At 48.3% G+C, this 25,468-nt stretch overlaps 2 protein-coding genes across 2 annotated transcripts; one reads left to right on the forward strand and one right to left on the reverse strand.

The window, feature by feature from the left end:
* Positions 1-854: 854 nt before the first annotated feature.
* Positions 855-14,997, reverse strand: WDR45B (WD repeat domain 45B). The gene is made up of 10 exons (XM_066200592.1): positions 14,691-14,997; positions 10,204-10,278; positions 8,405-8,506; positions 7,713-7,800; positions 7,121-7,215; positions 5,583-5,773; positions 3,980-4,065; positions 3,256-3,357; positions 2,648-2,769; positions 855-2,310 (listed from the first exon to the last, which is right to left on the reverse strand). The coding sequence occupies exons 1-10, from the start codon at positions 14,755-14,757 to the stop codon at positions 2,204-2,206; spliced, it is 1,035 nt and encodes a 344-aa protein (XP_066056689.1). The 5' UTR covers positions 14,758-14,997; the 3' UTR covers positions 855-2,203.
* On the forward strand, positions 5,769-25,342 carry FN3K (fructosamine 3 kinase). The gene is made up of 7 exons (XM_066200593.1): positions 5,769-5,853; positions 18,936-19,118; positions 20,090-20,241; positions 20,570-20,661; positions 21,524-21,606; positions 22,399-22,521; positions 23,293-25,342. The coding sequence occupies exons 2-7, from the start codon at positions 18,972-18,974 to the stop codon at positions 23,629-23,631; spliced, it is 936 nt and encodes a 311-aa protein (XP_066056690.1). The 5' UTR covers positions 5,769-5,853; positions 18,936-18,971; the 3' UTR covers positions 23,632-25,342.
* Positions 25,343-25,468: the final 126 nt, after the last annotated feature.

The raw sequence follows: 25,468 nt of genomic DNA on the forward strand, positions 1-25,468 counted from the left end.
ATCAGCGCTGGGTGCACAGTCCTCAAAGCAGCATTCCTTTTCCCAAAAACTGACTGAGCTCTGTTCCATTTGATTGTAGAGCTGTGCAAACGCTGGGTAAACTCATCCACGGGAGGCAGAGCCGCAGGGAGCCAGCTGGGAAGACTCAATCCTGTGCTGGATTTGCTCGCTGTAAAACAGCTCTACCTGATCACAGCCAGTTGCAGGTCGAGCTGCAGATTGAATACCTGAGGTGTATTAGGGCATTCCAGGGTTAGTGCAGCACTACTGGCTGCCTGCACAGGTGTGGTTTTTTCATGCCTGCCGCCACGTTGGAGCAGAGGTTTAGGGAAAATTTTACACGTTTAGAAGTTTAAATCTTGCCCCGAAATGCGTTTGTAGTCTCCTGTCAGCTCTAGGATAACCGGCACAGGAGGGCAGGGGGTTGGGGCGGCAGCAGCTGAGGCCCAGCAGAGCTGTTGGAGCAGGCGCTGGATGGGGGAGGTCAGGAGTTTCCTGGTGCTGGGATCAGCTCCCACAGCGCCGGCGGCTTTCCCTCCCCCTTGGGAGCGGCCTCCAGCGCTTTCCCTTCACATCCTACAGGAGATGACACTCCAGGTCCTTGTGCTGGTCCAGCTGTTCCAAGCTGAGCAGCCTCAGCCCAGCAGGGAGGAATGCTGAACAAGAACTGCTTTGCACTGGGACGTTGGACTTGTTTTGGGACAGACAACGAGGTGCGTGTCCCAGGCAGTGGCTCACGTGCTCCCGTCCCCTCTTCACAGCAGGTTCAGCTCCTGTCCTTCACCAGCCACCACTATTGACTCATGTTTATTCCCCCAGCCTGGAGCAATGGAAACCATGGCTGTGACCATCAGTGAATACAGCAAAGTTAGTCACTTTTATTTAAAAGAAATAACATATTACAAATAAGTGTGCAAAACAATTCCTGTGGTTAAATACGCATCAAAGCAACATGCAACCTTGACATCAACATGGTAAGTTAGTCCTTAGTAGGTTACATGACACTAAAAGGGACTTGTCAAAGTTAGAGTTTGCAACTGAAGTCACAGCGTGTCAGGGCTGAAGCATCTGTGAAATGAGCTTTCAGAAGAGCAAGACCTCCCTGCCCCAGTGTTTAGTGCCACAGATGCTGAACGTGGGGCTGTGTCAGGTTCTGGGTTAGGAGCTTGTGCCTTAGGTCAGCAGGAAAAAGGAACAATTTTGGGGCAGAGTGTACAAGTCAGTGGGTTCAGTCTAACCTACCTGTCCCTGGGCCAGCAGCAAGAGTATGCGACAGCTCAAAGGAAAAAAAAAAAAAGACAAGTTTGCAAGTTTAAAGCCATTGCAGACATGGAACTTCCTGCCACCTTGTTCAGTTCTTGTGCTGCACATGGACGTGGCCTCTCCAGCCTCGCAGCTGCAGCGTCTGGCAGCAGTTTGGCAGCTGTCACACCAGTCCCAACCGCTGCGTTGTGGAAGGAATCGGCTCTACAGGTGCCTGCTGTGCTCACAGCAGAGGGGAGCTGGGCCAGCCCTTGCCCAAAGGTGCCTCCAGCTGCTCCACAGGGCTCGGCACCTTGGACAAGTCACGCCGATCCCTCACCTGCAGCAGCACTGGCAGGGCCACGCCACCACCACCCCCCAGCCCCGGGCACCAGGTCAGAGGACAAGCAGGACTTGATCTGCAGCTGTCCCTTGCTCCATCTTTGTCACCCTTCTGTTCCCTCAGCCGTGCCAGGGGAGGGGGGAGGCAGCACTCCTGGTGGAGAAAGCGTGACCCAGAGTGCTCCCCCGCTCCCAGCCATGCAGTGGAAGTAAAGCGAAGCCTAAAATCTTCTGGTTCCACATCCCTTTTCCTAAGGCCAGCCAAAGGTGTGGACAGCCCCCGCTGAGCTTTCCCTGTGGCAGGCACTCTTGTTGGAGCTCCAGTCATGTCACAGTTTAGACTAAAGAGAAACCCAATAGGCACAAGCTTGTTGAAAGCCACATCTTGAAAACTTGAGTTGGTGACAGTAACCCAAAGAGATTTTAATGATGAATACTTGCAGAAATGAGAACAAACATATGTAGTCCACTACTTCAGAGCTGCTTGTGATCATGTTGAGCCAGGCTTCTCCATGAGCTCTGCTGAACTTGTGGATCAGCCCTGGACACTCAGATCCCGTCCCTCAGAGGCGCAGGTGGCCGAGGCAGAGCTTGGAGCCGTGCGCTCCCCTGCCCTCAGTCAAAGCTTGTCGTCCGTCATTTCTAGGAACTGAGCGTACACGTCCCTTGAGCATTCCCCTTTTTGGTTGAATAAGAACTTGTAGTAGCTGCCATCTGCACATATTGCTGCAACACAAACAAGCAGGGTCAGGGGGGCTGTGCCAGAGGTGCCTTCCTTTTCTCCAGTGTAAGCTGCCCCTCAGAGGGGCTCTGGAGGGACCCCTGGGCCGCCAGCCCTGTGCTGTGCCAGCCCTGTGCTGTGCCAGCCCTGTGCTGTGCCAGCCCTGTGCTGTGCCAGCCCTGTGCCTCCCTCCCTGGGCAGTGGGAGCAGCCAGAGCTCCTGGGTGACAGGAACAGGGACACTCAGCCCAGTCTCCGCAGACTCTCCCAGTCTCTCCCTTCCCTCCGAGCCAGCGCAGTTCTGCTTCTCCAGCCAGAACCTGGGGATGCCTCCATCACTCACCTATGACAGCGTTTGGCTCTGTTCCAAAGGCACAAATGCACGGAGAGCCTGAGGGAACCTGGAATTTGGAAAAACTCCATTTGGAACTGAAGTATTTGGGGAGAAACGTGGCAGAGGCCAAACTGAAAGAGAAAACAAAAAAAGACATTAACAGGTCGGTAAGGTGTTGACTAGAGTGGATTCAGAGCTGCTGGAGTGGTTGGAACATCAGTTCACAGCAGGTTTTTTACTATCTTTAAGCAAGTACCAGATAACCTGAGCAATTCCCCTTCTCAGGAAGGGAGACACTACAACTACCTTGCTGGCTTTAAGTGACTGCAAAAACTGCCAGAAGGATTGATTTTTAGCAAAGTGTCCACAATGTATGTTCATCCTAAGGTCCACTAAAACCTACACTGACCCTCTGTTGAAATGCTACAGCCCCACAAAGGACAGCAGGAACTTGGCAAGTACCAGAGTCCTAAATCTGCAGCTGAAGGCAGCCCAGCAGATAATTTTTTCCACCTTCAGCAGGGTAGAGATTTTGCTACTGAGTGACATGGCCAGAGTTTTAAATGCAATTCAAAGCTCAAGGACCCCCCAGGGCTTCACAACAGCTCCATCCCTACCTTGACTGCTTATTTCTTTTTGGGTCTTCTGCAGCAAAAATGTGGACTGTGCCGTGGTCACTGGAGACGCAGATGAGGGAAGCATCCTGGTTGAAGTTAATACTGCAGAGAACACAGACAGCTGCAGGATTTCTGCTGGGACAGACCCACAGCCCTGGCACAGACAGTTGTGCTGCTGCCCCGGCCCAGGGCTGCTTTGGGATGAACAAGCAGCACCCAGAACATGGACAGCACTGGTGCGGGGCACTCTGACACTGCTGGAAGGAAATGCACCAGCCCTGCTCTGAGGAGTGGGCAGAACATGCAACTGCACAGGAATGGGAGTTTTCATGGGGAATGGGCAGAGGGTTTCCCTGCTCCTGGGACAGTCACACCTCTGCCCTGGGTGCTCCCCTGCACAGCAGATGTGGGGACAAAGCTCACCCCGGGTCCCCGGAGCAGTGTTCAAGTGCCTCAGGGCACTCCCTGGGTGTCAGTGGGAAGTTCAGCATCCCCCAGTTCCCACCTGGGCTGAGCAGGGTCACGGCCTGGCAACAGCCACAGCTGTGTCCCTGCTCCCGTAGCCTGTGCCAGGCTTCACAGAGCTCCCAGCTCCCGCCTTTCCCTCCCAGCAGCCAGCCCAGAGGGAGATGCAGAGGCCCAGGGCAGCCCAGAGCCATCCTGTGCTGGCTGAGGGGCTCGGCACAGCCAGACCCACAGATGGCCCAGGAGCAGCTGAACGTACCAGTATATGTTGGCTGCTTGTGATCCTCGACGTAGCTCCTGGATTAAATGCCCTGATGAAGTATCAAATATTCTTATGAGGGTCCCCTGGGAAAGGAATCAAGCACTGTATTAGGAAGGGCAGAAGACTGTCTTTACATCTGTGAATGCATCCTAAACTTTTGTCTGACCAGCATGCCCCTGCTCACACTGCTGTGGTTTTCTTGGTAGATTTTCTTGGTAGATTTGCAAACCTCTCTTTATTTTGGGGAAGAACACCGGTTTCCCCACACACCATCACCGCAGTGTTGTAATGCCTTAGGGTACAATCACTTAGTGACTCTGGAAGTCTCTTTTAGTTCCGTTCTAAGGCACTGCCGCAGCCCTGGCCCTGATTTGCAGACTCTGGCTGGTGTAGAGTGTGCCCAGGATCTGTGGGTCACTTCTGCCATGCTCCCCTCAGTACTGCTGCATTTTTCATTGCTACCGTGCAATTCTTTCCCACTAAGTATAATCAAGCTGTGCCTGGTCTTGTCTTAAAATTGGTTCAGTTGACACAACCTAGAAGAATCAGTTACCACGCACTCATGATCCGTACTGATCCAAATCTGAGGCACCGCCCAGTCAGGTGAGAGAGCCCTGCACCGGGAGATTGTCCTTCAGCTGGAGTGAAGCCAGCCTGACAGCCGAGCTGCAGAACCAGCCAGTGTGTCTCAAACAAAGTGATCAACAAATCCGTGCTGCTTTCCTCTGATGAAGACTGGGTGTACGTTGTTTGCATCACCGCTGCAGCCCCTGTTACACGCCAGCAAGTATCAACCCAGCAGAGAAAAACTTGGTAAACTCAGTTTAGTTTTAAGAGACGGGCTTGAGATGTTTGCTGACTGTGCTCAGCCTCCTAGTTCAGTTGGAAAATAAAAGCTGCTTGAACTTCTTCTCTATGCAAAGCAAGGAATGTTTAATACAAACGCAGCAGATAATGGCTCTATTTAGCAATGGAGTTGGCAGCTCTCAGAACTCTGTTTAGAAGACATGCAGTCATTAAGCTTAAGAGAGACTCGGGATACATTTTCTTTTTTTAAACTGTTTGAGTGACAGGCTGGGCAGTAGAACAGAGTGAAACAGAGACTCGTTGGATTAATTTGGCTTGTCCTTAAGAAGCTGATTTCAGCTGAGTGGAAGAAGGCAGCAAGAGCTGAGCCTGCCTCGGGTCCATCTGCCTGACATTCCTTGGGGAGATGAGTGCCCTGGCAGCTCTGTCATGTTTGTTTCTCTCTGCCCCAGCCCAGCACCACCTCCTTTTTTTTTTTTTTAATTAACAGTATCTGTTGAAGAACACATCAAAGATATGAAGTACCTGGGCCAAGCTGTTTTTCAAATGTCACTGAAGAATCACTGCTACAGCCAGCTAAAACAAATACTACCTCAGGCACAGCCCTTGGCTGTCGGCTGTTTGGGCATCCCAGAGGAGCAGGGAAGATAAAGAAAGACTGAGAGTGCACAGCTCAGTGGCAGATTTTCCCAGGAGGTATTCCTGTGTCTTTCCTCCAAAGGATGTGACTTGATATTTTATCTCACTACCCTGGAACACGGAGTGAGCCAGAGGCAGGGGACACCACTCTTACTTTTTCTGATGCTGTTGCAATCCTTGTTCCCTGCAGGTTTAAAGCGATGCAGCTCAAGACTCCTTCGTGAGCTGGGATGTCCACAGGAGGCTTCTCCGTGTTAGCCAGATCCACGATCTGCACGTGCCCAGTGTGTGTCCCAGGAAATGCGAGAAGAGAATTATTACTATTTGGACAAAGGACACAGAGACCTGAAAGACGGAAAAAAAGAAAAGAAAAAAAAAAAGAAGAACAATTGGATCATTTCCATAACCTAATCAACTTTTCAAATGTAAGTTTCTAAAATATTGATCATTTCAGGATGAGCAAACGCCCATGGAGTAAATCAGAACCTCATTTTAATGGCTAGTGCCATTACATTAATTGCTAGTCCCAAAACATCATCTGTCCATGAGTGCAGAGCACAGTTAAGCTGAGGAGCAGCATAATGGTGACTTGCTTTCATCACTTCAATGTAATCCAGCTGTGCTTATCCAGAATCTGGGTGCTTCTGCGGATCAGCCCAGTCAGTCCATTACATCAAAGCTATTTTAAGAAATTAAAAGGTCTCTTTAGCAGGTCAGGAAGGGTAAGAGTTTATCAGAGATGATATCTGAGCTTCTGCTCCATCAGTGAAACTATTATTAATTTGTGTTTGACCTTGGCTCTTACAGCACTGGCACTTATGGTTTTTGTAATGTTTTGTGGCCCATTTAAGGTAAATCACACCAATCCCAGGTGTTCTGCTGATGCCAAGTGAATTCCTGAAACCTCAGTGCAAGAAAAATCCTCCTCCTCCAGCCCCTGCCTGTCAGTCAGGCTGGAGCTGCATCCAGGCTGGGATTCCATGACAGCAATTCCATGTCTGCTCCAGGCAGGCATGAAAACCCTCAGAGATGGGGATTCCAATCCTGATGGAGAGAACACCCTCCTCTCATCCACGCCGACCCTCTCCACCCATCAAGCACTGCCTGCAGCCCTTGTTCCACGTGCAGCACTGTCAGGAAGTGTTTGCTCCACCCTTCCTCACTCCTCCAAGCCACTGCCAGCCCTGCAGAGAGCCCTTCACGGGTTCCTTCTGCTCCCGCTGCCACCACTGAACGAGCGCCAGCCCCTCCCCTTGCCTCAACAACAGCCACAGCCAGGCCTTGCTAGTTAAAAAGAACAGCATCACTTTGCTCATTAGGCTCTCTTTAACAGGAGGGAAGAGTTTGCTCAACACCTCCAGCTCTATTAGGGAAGGGAAATGATGCACTTCACTAGAGTTTGTGTTTGTAATTAACCTTCCAGCAAAAATACAGGTTCTTTACAGAAGAAAGCATACAGCTCGTATAAAAATCACAATCACAACATGAGCACAGGAAACAGCTTTTCTGGGCCAAGTATTTATAAATCCTAATAACCATTCTACAAACACAAAAGCATCTCCAAAGGACGCGACTGCAGTGCAGTAAGTGCTTAATGACTTCTAAAGAGCTGACTGAGGCAGCAGAAGATAAATGACAAGTCAAGAACACAATAAACTTGCTTCCATTCCCCAGCCCACGCGTCCAACTAACCTTTAGGGTTGTAGCAGGTTTCAAAGACGTGCAGCTGGTGAGGATTGTGTGTGAAGGTGAAAACTTTAATCATCGAGTCCAAGACAACCACAATTCTGAAACAGAACACAAGTTCCTGTGACTCGGGGTGGACACAAACACTCCCTCAGACCTTTCAACTGATTTAACAGCCACGTTTTTCCTGCCCTCCCCCACAAGAGCCTCCCAGCCTTGCAGCAGCCACGCAATGATAAGCACTGCAAAGCACTTTTATCCAGCCCCTCCACCCACGCATACACAGACTCCAGCTGTTCACAGCTGCTCTTGCTACAGGGATCTGCTGGAATTTTCTTCCCACTCCTCCACACCTAGAAAACCAGCAGGAGCCGCAGGAGAATATTTCCCTTCATTAGGGGACCAGGAAGTCTTGTAGGCTTTTCACCAAGGCTTCACCTAGCAGTATACTTAAACTGTGTTCTGTTTACACCTAATACTCTGGCCCCAAAAGCCTGTTTCACCTGCAGTTGCTGGTGTTGCAGCTGGATCTTTTTACAAGCAGCTGGAGAGGAGCACAAAGCCAGGCTCAGTGTCTGGACCCCTGAGCTGTACCAACCTGTCTCTTCGCAGCTTCACTGCTTTGACTTCTGTGGAAAACTCTATCTCAATGACAGTCTTCTTCTTCAGGTCATCCCAGATCATGACTAGAACAGTGCAGAGATTGCATCAGACCATCGAGGCATATTCAAAGATCCACAGCTCCCTTACAACAACCGGCAGTTCCCCAGCAGTCTGATCAAGAGGTTCATCCCACGGCTAAGCAGATGCAGACAGGCATCCTGCTGATCAGGAGGCATTGAGCCGCTACATATCCACCCCCTAGTTCACACTGTAACTTGTGCAGGAAGGAGCCGGTCAACTGCAACCACAAACACTGAAATTAAAGATATATTTTTCTAAAGAAAAGCAGCCTTGTTTGCTCTGAGGGCTATGAAAGAACGAATGCAGTAACTGAAAGGAGTAGTACATTTTCCTACAAAGCTTGCCAGGCAGGGAGCTTCGTGCTCCTTGCAGAGTTCACTGTGGGAAGGTCAGCAGGCCCTGGAGAGCAGTCCCTGCAGGTGGCAGCCTGTTAGCACTGCACCAGCAGTGCTGCAGCTCCCTGCACCACGGTGACTTAAACCTGCTGCAGCATCCCCTTCAGCCGACCTTCAGGACATCAGCTCAGGGCCCTGGCTGTGGGAGTTCCCTGGGCAGTGTCACACAGGGGCCAGGCTGGCACTGGCAGGGTCCAGCCCTCAAGCTCACCTTTGTTGGGTGGGTACTTGGGCTTTTTTCCTCCTCCTACTAGTGCTAAGTAGTTGCAACGGAACAGCATTTCCACGTGGCCGACACCACCTTCTAGAAACTCTGCAAGACAAATATTTTATTTTAAAAAAGTGTCAGAACTGGTTAAAATGCCCTCCGATTTTTATCACTCTTATAAGAAAAGCTCATGTTATCCAGCACATTTCTCAGGAGAAGAAGAGCATCTTCCTAGCCTGGCTGGCCTTAAAAACCAGATGATGTGGGTTCCTTGAAAGTTCTCCACACTGGAGCAGAAAAGCCCTGGATTTCATACAAGCTCTTGTGGTTTCTTCAACAGCACTTCTGAGTGCCTTGTTTCCTCCTTGAACAGTTGTACTTGAACACCACCCCTCTCTGCACCAGCTCCTCCTCCTGACTCCATGAAAGCAGGACAGCACATTCTGCTGGGATCACTGTGACAAAAAGGTCTACAATATCTACAAGGGATAACCTGAAACAATTTAGGAATGTGTAATGTGTTCTGAATCTGTGTTACAGCACTGAATCATTGCTTGGATGGGAATTTCTTGGAACTCCTGGATGTAAGACAGACAAGCTGGGCTTGCAACAAGATTTGGTTTCATACTGGGTTACAGAGAAAATCAAATGGACATGCTCCAGCTGGGAGTGTCTTGGGCAGGTTTAAACCTACACAAACAATGAACGGGATCTCTGTGTACCTACACAGCCAGTTCAGTGAGAGCTCTCAGAATCCACAGGGAAAAGCCAATCTGACTCATAAGGAACCTTTCACTGCAGGCGTCCTGGAAGCATCTCCATCCAGAGCTACAGGCAGTGAGGGTTTTGACAAGGAACTCCACAGGACTCCAGGCTGAATCCTGACTCTTTGAGCACACTGTCACAAGTGACAGTCCCAAGGCATGTTGCTTACGGAAAAATTTACTGTTAAGAGCAGGAAATAATTTGTCAGCTTTGGCCATGTGAACAGTGACTAAAATCCTGACAGCAGCAGCAGCAAGTGAAAGTGTGCCTGATTTCATAGGAATTGCTAGTTTAAGTACATTTTTCCTCTTATTAAATCCCTTTTCTCACCACAGGCTGCAAGCGCTAGGAAACCTGTTTAGCAGCTCACTTCCTATATTTAGTGTTAGAATGACATGGCTCAGTTTCAGTTTCCCATATTTTGACTCAGTTTTGTTTGCTTTCTGATGAAAACTCCAATGCTGATACAGCTCATCTACTGACTTCTGTTAAGACACAGGAGCAGCTTTACCACATTAAGATCCTCCCAAATTTTTAAAGCATGCACAGAAGGTAAGATTTAGAGCATTAGAGGTCTGAGCTCTCAGTGCCCTTGCAGACAACACTCTTGAGTGTGAGAAACATTACACTGAGATCTCCAGGAAAAAGCCAGGAGTTCTACTGCCACACTGGATCATCCAGATCAGCACACAAGAACAGAACAACTGATGGCTGCAGGGAGCAGCTCCTCCTGCTTGTAAATACCCAGGAACCCCCTCTCCCACTCAGGCTACAAACATTAGCAACAGCAAACACAACTCCGCCAGAAGCTGAGACAAAATCCTCATCAGCCAATTGTGCAAATTAACAGCACGGAGACTTTTGACCAGGCACGAGTGAGATCCCCTGTGGGGCCAGTGGGAGCTGCTTTTCCTGAGGCTTGATTCAAAGTCTTCCAGGGATGGAAAAGTGAAAGCTGAGCAAGAATCAGTCAGGAAAAAATGACAAGGCTGAGCTTCCAACACAGAGCAGCACGGTGTAATAAGTAAGTGTTTTACCTTGTTTCTCTTTTTCTTTGAGTGGATCTGCATTATAAACTCGGAATCCATTTTCCATTCCACATGCAAAGCATCCTGTGGTAAAAAGCACACATATATATACACAAATTTAGTAACTGCCAGATACACTCAGGAAGGAAGCAAGAGGCAGAGGGTTAGGAAAGCATTACTCAAGGACTGTGTGGTTACACTCAGGCTGAAGAGCAGTCACAGGCTCTGCTTGTGATGGCAAGTGAAAATCTTCCAGAGAAGTTGTCCTCTGTGCTGGCCTGGTGAAAATGCCTTGGTATTGGTTTTAGGCAGGTGAGAGAACAATAGAAGGAAAGGAAACCAATTCCCAATCCGCCTGGATCCTGTGCCATGCACTAGAGTGCAGGAAAACAGCATCTTAATGTTTATGGTCCAACAGTTATGAAGGGAGCTCCCTCCTTTCTTCATAAATCCCAGTTCACCTCATTATTACGACTCTGCTGTGGATGTGTCCAGAACTCAGTGTTCCTCAAACAGCTTTTCCAACTGTGCTAACAAGAGCTGACTGCTGTTGCATGCCAATAATTATATGCCAGTAGTTGAAGTCTAACCCAGGACATAAGCAGAAGCCAGATTAAAACTCTCTGGAAAATAACTGTAGTTACATTTTCATATGGGAGTATGCATGTCCTTCTTTAGTGAATACCCTTAAACTGCCAGTCCCTCGTCCTGCTCCTTGCCCTGCTAACAGGTGACACAGGCACTGGGACAAAGAAATGCCCTGTGAAGTCAGAGCAATGACAAGTCACCAAGAAGCTGCTGTCACTGGCAGCAGCCTGATGGCAGGTTGGTCGCTCACAATTGGTGTGCACTGTACCAAAAATCCAGTTAAAGATCTCTGGTTCTTTATTATTTATCTATTCTTATGCACTGCAACGATTTGAGCCCCTCAAGTAAAAGCTCTGGAGCTCTGTCTAAACACAACCCTTCCCAAAACTCAATACTCCAACAGTCACAGGGCATGTGGGGGAAGAAAACAAAACACAAAAACCTACATCCTTAACCCAAAAGACTCCCGGGTTAAACTTCACCCTGTCCACGATACTGTAATAAATTAAGTGCACAAAGTTCTTGTTTACACACAAACACACACACGAAGCGGCCAATGTGACTGTAATAACTGCAGCAGGATTAACAACCCTATTGCAAGAGGCTTTGCTATGAACCCTGTTCACTTTGTGTCCTCCCTTCCCAGCGCTGGTTTGCTCTGGCAGCACTGGGACAGCATTACAGGACAGCCAGGGAGCAAACTGCAGTGGAAACCTTTCCCTCTACATAAAGCACTGCTGTACAGGATGAGAACTGATCTGTCCCTCACAGCTGATCCGTGGAATTATTGTCCAGCAGTTTTCCAATCCCACATTGTATTTCCAGGCAAGTCAAAGGGAAGGGATGCTGAAGCTGTTCCGTAGTAAGGAAGCAGTCCCTGCTGTCAGGTTTGAGTTGTGCTGGTCCCAGCAGCTCCTGACAACCCAAATGGAGCGTTCCTGATGCAATCAAACACACACTTTACACTTCCTGCAGCGCCACTACAGCCTTCTGCAGGACCAGCCTCATGAGTAAGACGTGGGCTGCTTCAATGCCTTGGGAATATCCACATTTTTAACTGAAGACATCACACCAGAACGTGGGGATGCGAGTAACAGTGAAATTCCCCATGTGCTCCATCACTACCCACAGAGAGATGAAGCTCTCAGGCACAGCAACCCCTGAGTCAAACAAGAGCAAACAAACCTACAGGAAAATTCCTGTTCCTCCTTCAGTTCCAGGTTACAGGAGCAGCTTTGAAACTTGGCGATTCCCATCTCATTTCTGCTACCAGTGGAATCACAAATTTGATGGCTACAGCTTGTAAGCCCTTCCATGTGAGAGAGCTGGAAGGGACTGACAGAGGAGGAAACACTTCCTTGGGTTCACTTCCTTCCACAAGGAGTGCACCCCTCTTTTCAAGAAGGGACAGATGAGCTGAAAAGCCACTGATAAGAGATAACTCAGATACTTTTTTTACAGAGTTACTGCCCAGACCCACAGTCATGCTTCTTCCTACAATAAAAGTGTTTTTTGCCACCAGCGCCAGTGAGGCCAGAGTGAGTTTTATTCCTCCAAATCTGCAGAAAAAGGAAGGGTTAGATTAATGACCAGCCTAGAAGATGCCACAGGCCAAAGGGGACTGCAGGCTCTAGGGCCTGAGGTCCTGCAGAGGCAGCAGTGGAATCCAGGGAAGTGATGATGTCCCGCACAGCTTCTGCCAGGGTGGTTTTCCTTGGCACCATAAATGCTGTGTAAAGCCAGGAGCACAGGACCCTACCAACACCGTGGGGTCCTACAAAGCATTCCAGCCTACTGGAGAAGAGTAAATACAGAAGTCAAGTGTTTCCACACCAAAAAAACCCCACACCTCAGTTTTCAAACCAGCTTTAGGCTGCAACAGTGACAAAAGAGGGATCTGTCGGCAATTTACAGGTATGGCCATTTACTATGATGTTTTGTCTCTTCATTTTTGAAAGGCACTTTAGTGTCCTTCTCAAAGCATTAGGAAAGAATCTGAAATCAGGAGCTCACAGTCTCGAAACTAAGAAGCTAAAATCAGAATATTCCGACTTCAAACAACTGACAACTTCCATTTCCTTGTGTTACATTGTTCCTTTGGTTTAATTTAAAGCCTAAAAGTAGCAAAGGCACCTGATATAAAACCAGCAACACTCAAATCACAGCGAGGGAGGCCCAGGGCAGAACAACCACAGCTGCTTTATCACTTGCCAGCCAGGGAGATCCAGCCCCAGAGAGACTTACTCAATGATTCCTCCTGTTCCCCCATCCTTGTGGGATGGGCCAGTCTTAAATTACTAAGAAATTAGGTTATTGTGGCAGTACATACACCCACACTTGTGAGCTTCACTCCAGTGACTCACGTTCTATTCCCAGCAGGAGCAGGAAGAAGCAGAAGGAGCTTTCCCTCCCCTCTGCTCTCCTCAGGTGACCAAACATCACCTGCCCTTCAGCCCTTCACCAGAGCCCTGAACTCATAAAAGGCCACTGTGTTATCTGCAGTGCAGCGTCATCACTCCCAGCAGGAACAGCTCCAGGAGCTGCCAAACACAAGCCAATTGTGCTTTTTCTTTGTGGTTTTTTGTCATCACTCAGTTGCCCGGCCAGGTGAGGTGGGATGGGACATGAATACTGCCAGCTCACAGATTCCCAAGACAAATTCCTTACGGTGCTTTGGAAGTGATACTCTTCAGAGGGGTTTGGTTATCTTGCATTTATTGCTAGAGAACTTAAGGAAGCCTTTGCAACACTAAAATGATGATCTAAAGGCATTTTGCGCTAAAAGAGAAACTGTTCTTCTTACACAGCTCTACAGGCCAAACATCAAATATCACTGCTCCATTACAGATCCTGTAGATGTGAAATTAGGCTCATCCTCAAATATCTTTTTCCATCTCCACTGCAGAGACAAGATGAAAATAAGTGCAGAGCTGCTGAGAAACAAACTATCCTGCTCTTTTCAAGTCTGGGATAGCAGGAAGAGAGCTGCCAAGATGCTCTCGCCTCATTACCTGCCTCATGCGCTACTGCCTGGATGTCATCAGAGTGTTTGACTAAAACCAACAGAATAATTCGTGTTTACACACGACTTCAACAGCCTCAGCAACAGGTACACGAGCTGCACTCCACAACGACAGAGGCTGCAAGAGTGTCTTAAGCAAGAATATTATTTGTTAAGGCAAGAGGATGTTACAAAATGATGAGCTTCTACTCCTCATTCCACAAAAATGACACTTACTCATAAGACTGGTGCTATTTTTGTATTGCCAAAGCAGGATGAGGCACATGCAGCCCTTTTCTGGAGCAGGCCTTCCCCTCTAACAAAGGGAAAAGATAAGCCAAGGATGCACAGGGAGCTGGTGTATCAGTGCTTGCCTGCCGCTGTGATTAGTAGTCTTAACCACGATTTTTAAAACACAAACCAGGTAAAAAAGAAAGCAAGAAAAAAAAGCAGTTACACCACTCATTGTGAATGTGGAGTACTTAGAAAGGGCTGAAGTGTGGGCAGTTTCCAAAGAAGCCCCTGAAGCACAGGTTGGCGGAGCGGGATGCAGCCCACGAGGGGAGCAGCCAAGTGCAGCAAACCCCCTGTCCTGGTCCTGGTCCTTCTCCTCTCCCCACCCACCCATTCAGCTCTCCGGAGCGCCGGGCGCACACACGCCCGCACCAGCGCTAAAACAACGGGAGCAGCACCAAATCCTGCCGCTGCCAGCGCCCTTCCCGGCTCCTTCCAGCAGTTGCAGCCGCCACACCTCGGGCACCCCTCGGGCAGCGGCAGCAGCCTGGGACACCGGCGGGCCCCGCAGCGATGGGTCGGCAGCCGCGGCAGCCCCAGGCCCAGCCCAGCCCCGGCTCTGCACCGCCGCCCGTCCGCGGCAGCACCCGGCTCCCCGGGCCCGCAGCCTCACCGTGGTCCTGGTTGAAGCCGGCGTAGAGCAGCCCGTTGCCGTGCGGGTTGGCCGGGAGCAGGTTCATGGCTCCGGCTCGGCCCCTTCGCCCCCGCCCCTCACACCATGGCGGCGCCCGCCCGCCTCAGCCCCGCCGCGGGAGCCCGAACCGAGCCGGGCCGAGCCGAGCCCGCCCGAGTCGGATCCAGTCCAGCGAGCCCGCCGGAGCCGGGGCGGAGCGAGCCCGGCCGGGCCGAGCCGAGCCGAACCCGCCCGAGCCGGGCCGAGCGCAGCCGAGTCCGGCCGAGTCCCGCCGGGCCCAGGCAGACAGGCCGGCGACTGCTTCCGGCCCCGCCAGGCGCCGCTGCCGAGCGCAGAGCACATCCAGCCGCCCGCGGGAGGAGCGCCGAGTAGTCGAGCGCCGCGGGAATGCCGGCGGGAGCGCCGGGGATGGAGCGGGACTGAGCGGGACTGAGCGCCGGGATGACCGGGACGAGCGGGACTGACCGCCGGGAGTGACCGCGACTGACGGCCGGGCCGGAGGGGAGGATGGGTGACCCGGGCCCCTCCCAGCTCCAAAGGACTCCTTGGTAAAAACTTTCACATCAAACTAGTTAAAAACACACAGGAGTTGCGGTTGGAGCACTCTAAACTAGGGATTCCCCGACTTGACACAACCCCAAACCAAACCAACCTCCAAACCCCAACCACCAACGCCACAAATACGTCTTGAAAATGTGGAAGTTCTCGGGACCCAAGGCCCTGAGCACCCCGACTGGACTGAAATAGTGATTCTACTTCAAGCAAGATGCTGGACCCGACAGCCTGGTGAGGCCCCTTCCTACCCGGATTATTCCATGGGTGTACACTGCACTGGAGCCCAGAGTGTGTGCCCACTCCAGCACCAGCTGTTCCCCATCCCTCCTGTGCATTCACCGCCTTTTCCATGCTCACTCTGTGCCTTCCGCTGCTGCTGCATCTCGGGTTTGTGACCAGCTCTGCTGGGAGGTGACCTCAGCTTTTCCGTGCTCAGCAGCCGAGTGCAGCCCCGGGGCTCTGCACGGACCAGCTGCTCTGGGATTCTTTGGGTACTCAGATGTATATAAAATAGAATAGTCACATTGCATCTTTATGAGATTTTGTGTCCTCAGGCAGCCAAGAGAATGGGGAATGGGAAACAACAAACTTTGCTTTTTTAAAGCTTCTCCTGCCCAGCTAGGGCCCCAGGCTTTACTTAATCCCCGTGGGATTGCTGCAGGCGTTACCAGGAGTGAGGAATGCTGCTCCAGCTTCTCCTTACCCTGTGTTTACCGTGGCTGGCAGGAGGAATTTTCACATTCCCAGAGGATGTCAGTGCTGGTCCAGGAGGAGCATCACAGACTCTTGGTGGTCTCTCACGGCAGTGGAGACACCGATAAGAAACTGGGATGAAGCTGCACCAAAGGATTGTTATTACTGAGGAGGAGTCACAACAATCCCTTCACACGTGAAAGACTTGGCTTGAGTTATTCTTCCACATTTCAGGTAACAATTTTGTAGGCAGGTGTTGTATCAGAAGCCTCATATGATACTTAAAGGCTGAGTTCACATTCCTGGTATCTAATTCAGGTATATTGTTCTTCAAATTCTTCTAAAGGAAGATAAAGCCAACCCTCCCCAGTTAAAGAAATGATTTCTAAAGAATCTGAAGAAAGGATTTCTTTTCCAGAAACATTCTATTTATTTATTTTTGAAATAGTGTTCTTCAAGTTGTGTTTCTTTTACCACAGTGTCTGTGGCATTTTTCTCCTAGAACTTTCTCATAGAGTGGTATGAAATGTAATTGATCCTTATGGGAAAGTATTTAACTTACAAATTAATTCCCCAAAGTATTTAAAAACAGACAAAAACATTTATCAAAATAATGATGTGCACTAATGAGACAAAACCTTGCTGTGCATGTACATAATAATTATAGATCCATTTTTAGCTTAGTGAAGTTTGTCCTTAAAAGTTGCTGGGGGAGCTTCACAAGAAATCCAAATGCACAACTGTAGCACTACAGAATTTGTCACACTATTGGTAGAATTTAACAATGATAAATACATTGTTAAGTGTATTTAATACATTGTATTTTAATGAACACATTCAAATAGTGTTTAATATATATTCATTGTGGTTAATGCATTTTAACTACCCCTGCCTGAATATGCAGACCCGTGACTCATTTTTATATTTTTAATTGTTTGCAAAAAAGACAGGATTTCCTTTTATTTTTATTAGTAAGTCACTGTCCAGATTTCAGAGTTAAGAATGGAATCTAATGGTATTTATCCCCTGTACAAAACCACACAAAATAGTGAAACCAATGGTATTGTGCACACCAGAAACTAAAACGCAGTATGAAAATCCGGCAGCAGAATGTCACGTCCTTTCGGTGGCATTGGATGTGTCATTCATCCCAAAGCACCATTTCTGTGGTGAGCAAGCTCTAAAATAAGACTTCACATTCTAATTTTTGTCAGTGTGGTACGTACGTGGAGTGTGCGCTGCCATCACACAGGAATCCGTCTGTTCGGGTCTGGAGGGCCACGGGGCGCTTGTGCGGAGCGGGGAACAGTGTCAGGCTCCCGTCACCCCGGGAACTGTCCCCTCACAACACCGGGAACTGTCCTTCAGAACACCGGGAACAGCATCTCCTCACAGCGGGAACAGTCCCTCAGAGCACCGGGAACAGCATCCCCCTCAGAACACCGGGAACAGCGTCCCCTCACACCAGGAACAGTCCCTCAGATCACCGGGAACAGCATCCCCTCACAGCGGGAACAGCATCCCCTCAGAACACCGGGAACAGTCCTTCAGAACACCGGGAACAGCGTCCCCTCACAACGGGAACAGCATCCCCTCAGAACACCGGGAACAGCATCCCCTCAGAGCACCGGGAACAGCATCTCCTCACAGCGGGAACAGCATCCCCTCAGAACACCGGGAACAGCGTCCCCTCACAGCGGGAACAGTCCCTCAGAACACCGGGAACAGCATCCCCTCACAGCGGGAACAGCATCCCCCTCAGAACACCGGGAACAGCGTCCCCTCACAGCGGGAACAGCATCCCTCAGAGCACCGGGAACAGCGTCCCCTCACAGCGGGAGCTCCTGTTCCCATAACAGCGGGACCAGCCCCCCCGTTACAGCGGGAGCAGCCGCCCCTCACTTCAGGGACGAGCCCCCCTCACCGGGAGCAGCCCCCCATCACTGCAGGGACCAGCCCCTCTCACCGGGAGCAGCCCTCCATCACTGCAGGGACGGGCCCCCCTCACCGGGAGCAGCCCCCCATCACTGCAGGGACCAGCCCCTCTCACCGGGAGCAGCCCTCCATCACTGCAGGGACCAGCCCCTCTCACCGGGAGCAGCCCTCCATCACTGCAGGGACGGGCCCCTCTCACCGGGAGCAGCCCTCCATCACTGCAGGGCCGGCTCCCCCCCTCACCGGGAGCAGCCCCTCTCACCGGGACCAGCCCCTCTCACCGGGAGCAGCCCTCCATCACTGCAGGGACCAGCCCCTCTCACCGGGAGCAGCCCCTCTCACCGGGAGCAGCCCCTCTCACCGGGACCAGCCCCTCTCACCGGGACCAGCCCCTCTCACCGGGAGCAGCCGGCCCTCACGCCGGCCCCGGGGGTGCCGCTCACCCGCGCTGTGCCCGCAGGTCCCGTCCCGAAGCCCGGCCGGGATCTCCCCACAGCGCTGTCCCACCGGCAGGAATTCCCGCAGGGAACCGTGGGCTCCCCGCCCGGCTCATCCTCCTCCCCGCACCCCGCCCGGCCGATTAGCGGATTCGATCGCATCCTTTTGGGCTGAAGTTTTGGATTTCACGCCAAATGCCCCCGATACAGCGCCTGTGGCCATTCCTGGGGCTGCCGCCAGCTTCCCTCTAGTGGATTGGCCTGAAACGGCGGCGATCCCGGAGCTTTGGAGCGGCTCCAAACTACAAATACCAGCAGCTCCAGCACCGCTGCGAGGCCCCAGGACCCACCTCCCCTAGAATTAATCTCTCCAGTTCATTCTAGCAAATGTTTATAAAGAATTTTATTTTTCGTGTATAGCTATAAAAGCCCACGGCAAGCAAAGCTTTTTGAAGCATTCTCTCTGGCTGAGCTATTTTTTAGGCTGCCTTTTGTTTTCGTTTTTGTTTTTTTTTCCATTTTTTTCCTGCGGTGGGTGGCCCTTCCTGCCTCATCGCAGAGTGACAGTGGCAGAAGGACCCAGACCTTTAATCCTGTTTCGCAGCAGGTTTAGCAGAGGAGCGGCTGCAGCAGCCTGGAAATGAGCATGGAGAAGATCCTGAAGGCAGAGCTGAACACCAACATTCTGAAGGCACTGGGGAGCTCCGGGGGAGGATGCATCAGCCAAGGCCAAACGTATGAGACAGACAGAGGACGGGTGTTTGTGAAAATCAACCACAAACCTCAGGTCAATGCCAGCAGATCTTATTGCATGGAGATAGCTTTTTTATTGTAAAAGCAGCTGATCGTTAATAATACATAATTATTCCAGTTCTCAGTGTTCTTTTTAAAGCTGTGTCTATTTTATATCCAGAATTAATGTAGCAGTTTTGGTTAGTGTGAAATGCAGTGTGATGCAATGTGATAACCCTCAGCAGCAGGAACGATACTGGGCTGTAATTCCTGCTAAAAGGAGGCCAAACACAAAGCTGTTATTGTGGCAGTTGTAGTTTGGAAAAGCCCAGAGCTGACTTTGCATTCACTGCATTCTTTTTCCTGTTCCAGTTGGGAGGATCGATAATGGGAGGGCACAAACAGGGGCCGGTGCTAAAATTCATGTATTATCTTTAAAGCTACAGAAGTTTCGAACATCCCTGTTGCTTTTTGCATTACTAAAAGTAAAACTCTTGCAGTTTCTCAAGCCAAACTCTTGACTTTTCTATTACTAAATGAATACTCAGTTACTTTTCTAACACCACAGTACATCAGAAATCTGCTTTATCTATATCAAAATCATTCTAAACTGCCACGAAGAACAGCACCTTTGCTTCAAAAATGCAGAGCACATGCTGAATATTTGCGCTGTCATTTCCATCCAGTGGCTTGTGAGGAAAGAGGAACCAGTTTAAGAGCTCAGTGTTACCTCATTTAGCAGTGGCCACATTATCCTCAGAGATGCTGTTGCGTCCAGGTAGTTTGTTTGGAAATCAGGGTGAAATGTGACATATCCTACAACCCTGGAATGAATTTAGGAAAAAAAAAAAAGGAGTCAGGATTAAGGTCCTGAAGTCTTCATGTGTGGACTGAAGCCTTGCTGCAGCTCTCTCCTTTTATCAACAGGAATTAACTCCTCTCCACTTGGTCAAAAGTCTGTTTTTTCTGAAGTACTCGTTGCAGACATCCAGAGTTTAGCCCAAGGATATTCTTATTCCTTGACAGGCTAGAGTGATGTTTGAAGGGGAAATGGCAAGTTTGGAAGCGATTCAGAAAACCAAGATTGTGAGAGTGCCTCAGCCCATCAAAGTGATTGACCTGCCTGGAGGAGGAGCCATGTTTGCCATGGAGTACCTAAAGATGAAGCACCTCAACAAGTATGTCCATGCATCTCTTTTTACTGTGTTTTGGGGCACATTTTTTAAAATATCTTACCGTCAGCCAGGAAACTTCATGAGCAGAGGCACTTTATTCTCTCAGAGACAGAGCTTCTCTCTGTGAGATCTGTCTTTCTCTGTGTACATATTAATCTGTGTCTTCAGAGCTGTTACCAAGTCATGTGCTCCCTGTTAGGTGCTTGTGAAATTGATTAAGGTTCTGTGTTTCCCAAAAATAGCCTTGGTCATATTTAATTGAGGGGGGTTTTTTTCAGTGTAGTATTTTTTTCACTCGTTCAGTTTCATTTTGGTTTGTTTGATCCTACAGATACTCTTCAAAGCTGGGAGAGCAGATAGCAGAGCTTCATCTTTATAACCAGAAACTTGGAGAGAAGCTGAAAGCTGAGGGAAGCACAATTGGTAAAGCACTGATGTCATGTACTAAACCAAAAAGGAAGCAATTCCTTTGGCTGTGGTGCAGCATTGCTTTCAACTTTCCTAAGTCAAACTGACGATTTGGACTCTTCCTCAGTGTCAGTGAAACCTTTCAGCCTCATGTACTCTGACTTTCTTAAAATGTTGTTGAGTTTACTGAAATCCCATTTTTTGCTTGCTGTTGGTTTAGATAATTAAGTGATTACAGATTATTGTCCCTTTGTAAATGAAAGAATTAAGCTCCCCTTTAAAGATATCGAGGATGATATTTTTGAACTCAAATAAGTAGCAAAATATTCAAAAATTGCTGTTCCTCAAAGTGAATTAAAGCATAAATGAGAAAAAAAAATCAGCTATATGAAGAATTTTTTTTTTGAGTTGTTACTATTAAAATCTGAAATACCAGTCTGTATCTGTGTTGTTCCTGTGACTTCAGAGGTGGACTGGGTCTGACTCTTAATGGTAGACAAATTATAATCCATTATTTTTGAGTGAAGGCCAAATTACTGGCAGGTCCCAAATAATCTATGAATGAAACCCAAGTCACAATTAATGGCAACATGTCCAAGTGCCAGGACAGCAGATTCTGACTCTGTGTTTGGGCTCCTTTCCTGAATGTCCAACTCCTTCATCCAAAGCAAACTCACTGACTGTGACTGACTATGCCTCCATTTCCATTCAGCATCTTCAAGTCCAAAAGATTTCTTTCCAGCTTTTTAGAAAGGGTTGTGACCATGGAATAAATGTAACTTATTGCCTAAAGTGACTTTTTCTGCCTTAAATTCTGTGTTTGCAAACTTTACCGTGTGAAGACCTCAAACCCCCTAACATTTATTTTGTTCTGTAGGAAAAGGAGCCGGTCACTCCGAGGCCCGGTTTGTGGATCAGTTTGGATTCCACACACCCACTTGCTGTGGTTATATCCCACAGGTATGGTCTGTTCCACTGCTGGGAAAGCCGTCAGGCACTTGTAGAGGTCTGTCAACTCCTCATGCCTGAGCTTGCTCCATTTGTCTGCAGCTCTCTGGCCACAGCTTTGCTTTCTCTGTTCCCTCCCTGTTCCCTGGGGAACATGTGGCCAGCAGGCACCATGGATTGAGGGAGAATTTGGAATGATGTGGTGGTTCTTTAGCTTGGTGATACTTTAAAAAATCAGTATCCCTTCTCATACCATGTCTTGGTTTTATTAACCCTTGCTGTGTGCATCTCTCCACTGCTTTTGGAGAGCCTCATCATGTGACATCTCATGAGACATTGGAAAGGGCTCTTGGAGATAATTCCACCATTTTCTGGCTCTGCACGTCAGGATTTCGTTCTATGACTTAAGTGAATGAACCTCCATGATCTCAAACTCTTTGCTAAGTACAACTTTTCACCAAATTAGAAACTTGTTACGCTGTAAAAATGAATTAACACTTCTGCATTTCCAGGAAGATTTGAAACATGACATTGAACAACTGAAATGATCTCACCAGAAACTCTCCCTCTAAAATACATTAAAAAAATGGGAATGAATGAAAGTAGCCAGAACCACAACTTATATTAAAGAAAGCCCCACTAAAACGTGGTGAAGAGCAGCACTCCCAAAGCAAAACCTCTGATGACACTGACATTGTCCAAGCCATTGTGTCAGCACTGAATGTTTTAACTGGATCTCTGTTATTAACACTGAGTGCACGTATGTTAAAATTGTGTGAGACAAACTTGTGCTTTGTTTTCCAGGTGAATGAGTGGCAGAGTGACTGGCCAGCCTTCTTCATCCGTCACCGACTCCAGGCTCAGCTGGACTTGATTGAAAAAGATTATGGAGACAGAGAAGCCAGAGAACTCTGGTCACAGCTAAAAGTATGAGCCATGTTTTAAATCTGTTTTCTAGAATTTCAGAAAATGTGTATCAGTGGGATTGTAAAGGTGTTTTATAAGGGATTTATCCAGCTTGGAATGAAGAGCAAGGTCTGGATGAGCTTCACAGTGGGTCCAGCAACACCGTCAGCTGAACAGAATTCCTGTTATTCTTTCAGTTTTTATAGATAGTGGGAAAAAACCCTGTAATTGAGCATTAACATTTATTTCTGAGAATACAGCTAATAATGATAGTAATATGGTAAAATCCTAAGAGCTTGGTGTTACAAAGTGGCTGAAACTCTGCTGCCTGGAGAGATTTGTATTTTACCTGGCCCAGGCTTACAGCTGAGGCTGGTTCAGGCCATGTTCCATGCAGCACTCAGGGAACACCAGGGATGTTCCCTCTCTCTTCTGTTCATTGGTCCAGATGCTTACTGCAGTCCTTTTTGCCGTTGAAACTTTTTAGTTTAAATGAAATTATTTTATATTTCTCATGACAGCCAACAGTATACATGTCTAGAAACAATACATCAGTACCAGGTGTTCATACTAGACTATGAATTAAATGCTTTGCTAAGCTCTGTCGAGAACAATCCAGAACATTTATCACCGGCTTGTTCTTGTTGCCATCAATGTCCAAAGCACTCCATGAGGGCTGAACACAGGCAGCATTTGGCCAGCTCAGGCTCTTAACATGCTACAGAACCTAATTTTATTTATTATTTTCTTCAAAACTCTTTAATTGTCACGTGTCTGTTTATGCTTTTTCAGCCAAAGATTCCTGAAATGTTCTGTGATGTAGAAATCGTTCCTGCTCTGCTGCACGGGGACCTGTGGGCAGGAAATGTGGCTGAGGACGACTCTGGGCCGATTATATTTGACCCTGCCTGCTTCTATGGCCATTCTGAATTTGAACTGGCCATTGCTGGAATGTTTGGGGGCTTCAGCAGCTCTTTTTTCTCTGCCTATCACAGTAAAATACCCAAAGCTCCAGGATTTGAGAAACGGAACAAGTTGTATCAGCTCTTTAATTACATAAACCACTGGAATCATTTTGGGACAGGGTACAGGGGCTCTACCCTAAACATGATGAGGAAACTTCTAAAGTAATCAGGTACATTTGAGAAATTCTGACACAGTCCTTTAGGAATGAGCAGCCCCTGCTCATTCCAAGTAGCACAAACTCGGAATTGATGGTGAAACATCTGATATGGAAAAGGCTTAGTGCACTTTTGAGCCTCTCTGACTAAGAGCAATTGTGTAATCTTTAACTTGGGCACTAATTTCCCTGCACAGATTCCTCCCTGCAGAAGGAAAGGGCTGCACTGTTTGTCAAGGCCCCACTGGCTTGGAAAGCAGCATGGCAGTCAGCCTGTCCTTGCTCTCTCACCTCGTAGCTGCTGTGCTCCCGCAGTTGTTCCGCAGCAGCATCCTCCCCGTCCTGCAGCTGCTCCATCAGCAGTTTGTTATGGAGAGCTGCAGCTGTGGGACAGTGGTGCTGGAAGTAATAGCAAGTTCTTATGTCTGCCCGTGTTAGTTCTGGTTCAGTTTTCTGTCTGTTGCCAGCCCTTTTCCCAAGAATATTTCCATGGTCTTCTGTTTCACTTTCCTTTCTTTTTGCATGTCAATTGTCCTAATCCAAAATTTCAGTCAGATTCTGTGAATCTGAAAACATTCCCCTTTTAATTTAATGAGCAGACAAGGCCCTTTAGCTGCATTTGGCAACCATATGTAATTAATAATATTTCTAATATTTATTTTAATTTAATGTAATTTACTCACATTTGTTTTTCTCTTGCTATAAGAACTGAAATTCCAGTGGTATTTTCTGGAAGGATGTCTAGTTCCTTGGCAATTAACTGTACAGTCAGAAGTGGATTGTTACCACTCAGTTGACAATAGCATTTCATCGTTTTAGTGTGATATTTCAGTGTGTGGTACTACAATAGTGACATATTTAAATAACTTTGTAAAAAGACAACAAAATGTGGGAGGGAGGCTCCGTGGTTGGGTGAGAAGAAGCACCTGTGGCTGCTGGGTTGGTTGGTGCTTGAAGTATTTTCTATTTTATAAAATGAGTGCAGTGGGCAAAGCTGGTCTGTTGTGCCACCGCTGGGTTATAGAAGGAGCAGGGTCAAATGTGATGGATTTGTAAGGGGTTTTATTGTTCCTTACTGCTTTATTTTTACAGAAAACACAGGCAGTGGGGATTTGAGGAGGAACGTGTTCAGCAAAGACATTGGTGTCCAATCTGAGCTAGAGTACATTAGTGACCCTGGGGGGTTTTAATGGAAGAAAGTGGCAAGGAGAATAAAAGCAAGTGCAGTCCCACAAATATGAATTAGAAGATTTGGGTAAGAATGACCTGAGTATTCAGGCTTCAGATGGTTGGCATGACTAGTACTAAAATATTGTATTCGAAAGTGCTCAAATATGTTTAGGCTTTTTTTTTTTTAACTTTAAATGGTAGTGCTATTAAGATTTAATAAAGTTTAAAATTTGATGTTGCAATTAGTTTTAAACAGTGCACTTTGCTCTCTGTAAATATGATAGAAATAGTGAAAAAATTTTACCTCCTTTGAAATGGGAATCTGTCACTGTTGGTTATAAAACTTAACAGAACTAAACCATTGGAAAAGTGGAGCGGTAGAGCTAGAACACATCTGGGATTGTAGCTGATGGCTGCAAGATCTAGGGCTGAGGAAAGAGCAAAGTGCATGTGCACTGGTGTTTATGGATGTGAACAAACCGACCTGTATCTCACTGGGAAGTACTTGTGAGCTCAAACTTCTTCTCAAATAAAACACTTGCCTTGCAGAAACCCGGCGTTCGCTGTACTTGTGTTTTGTGACTGTGGTTTGATTCAATGAATTTGAGCCTGAAGATAAAATATTTGGGTGCGGATGGAGCTGCTGGATAGCAGGAAAGAGCAACGACCTGTTCTGAC

The sequence above is a fragment of the Chamaea fasciata genome, unplaced genomic scaffold, assembly GCF_029207755.1.
Source record: "Chamaea fasciata isolate MVZ Bird 193981 ecotype frontalis unplaced genomic scaffold, bChaFas1.0.hap1 SCAF_19, whole genome shotgun sequence".
Lineage (NCBI taxonomy): Eukaryota > Metazoa > Chordata > Aves > Passeriformes > Sylviidae > Chamaea > Chamaea fasciata.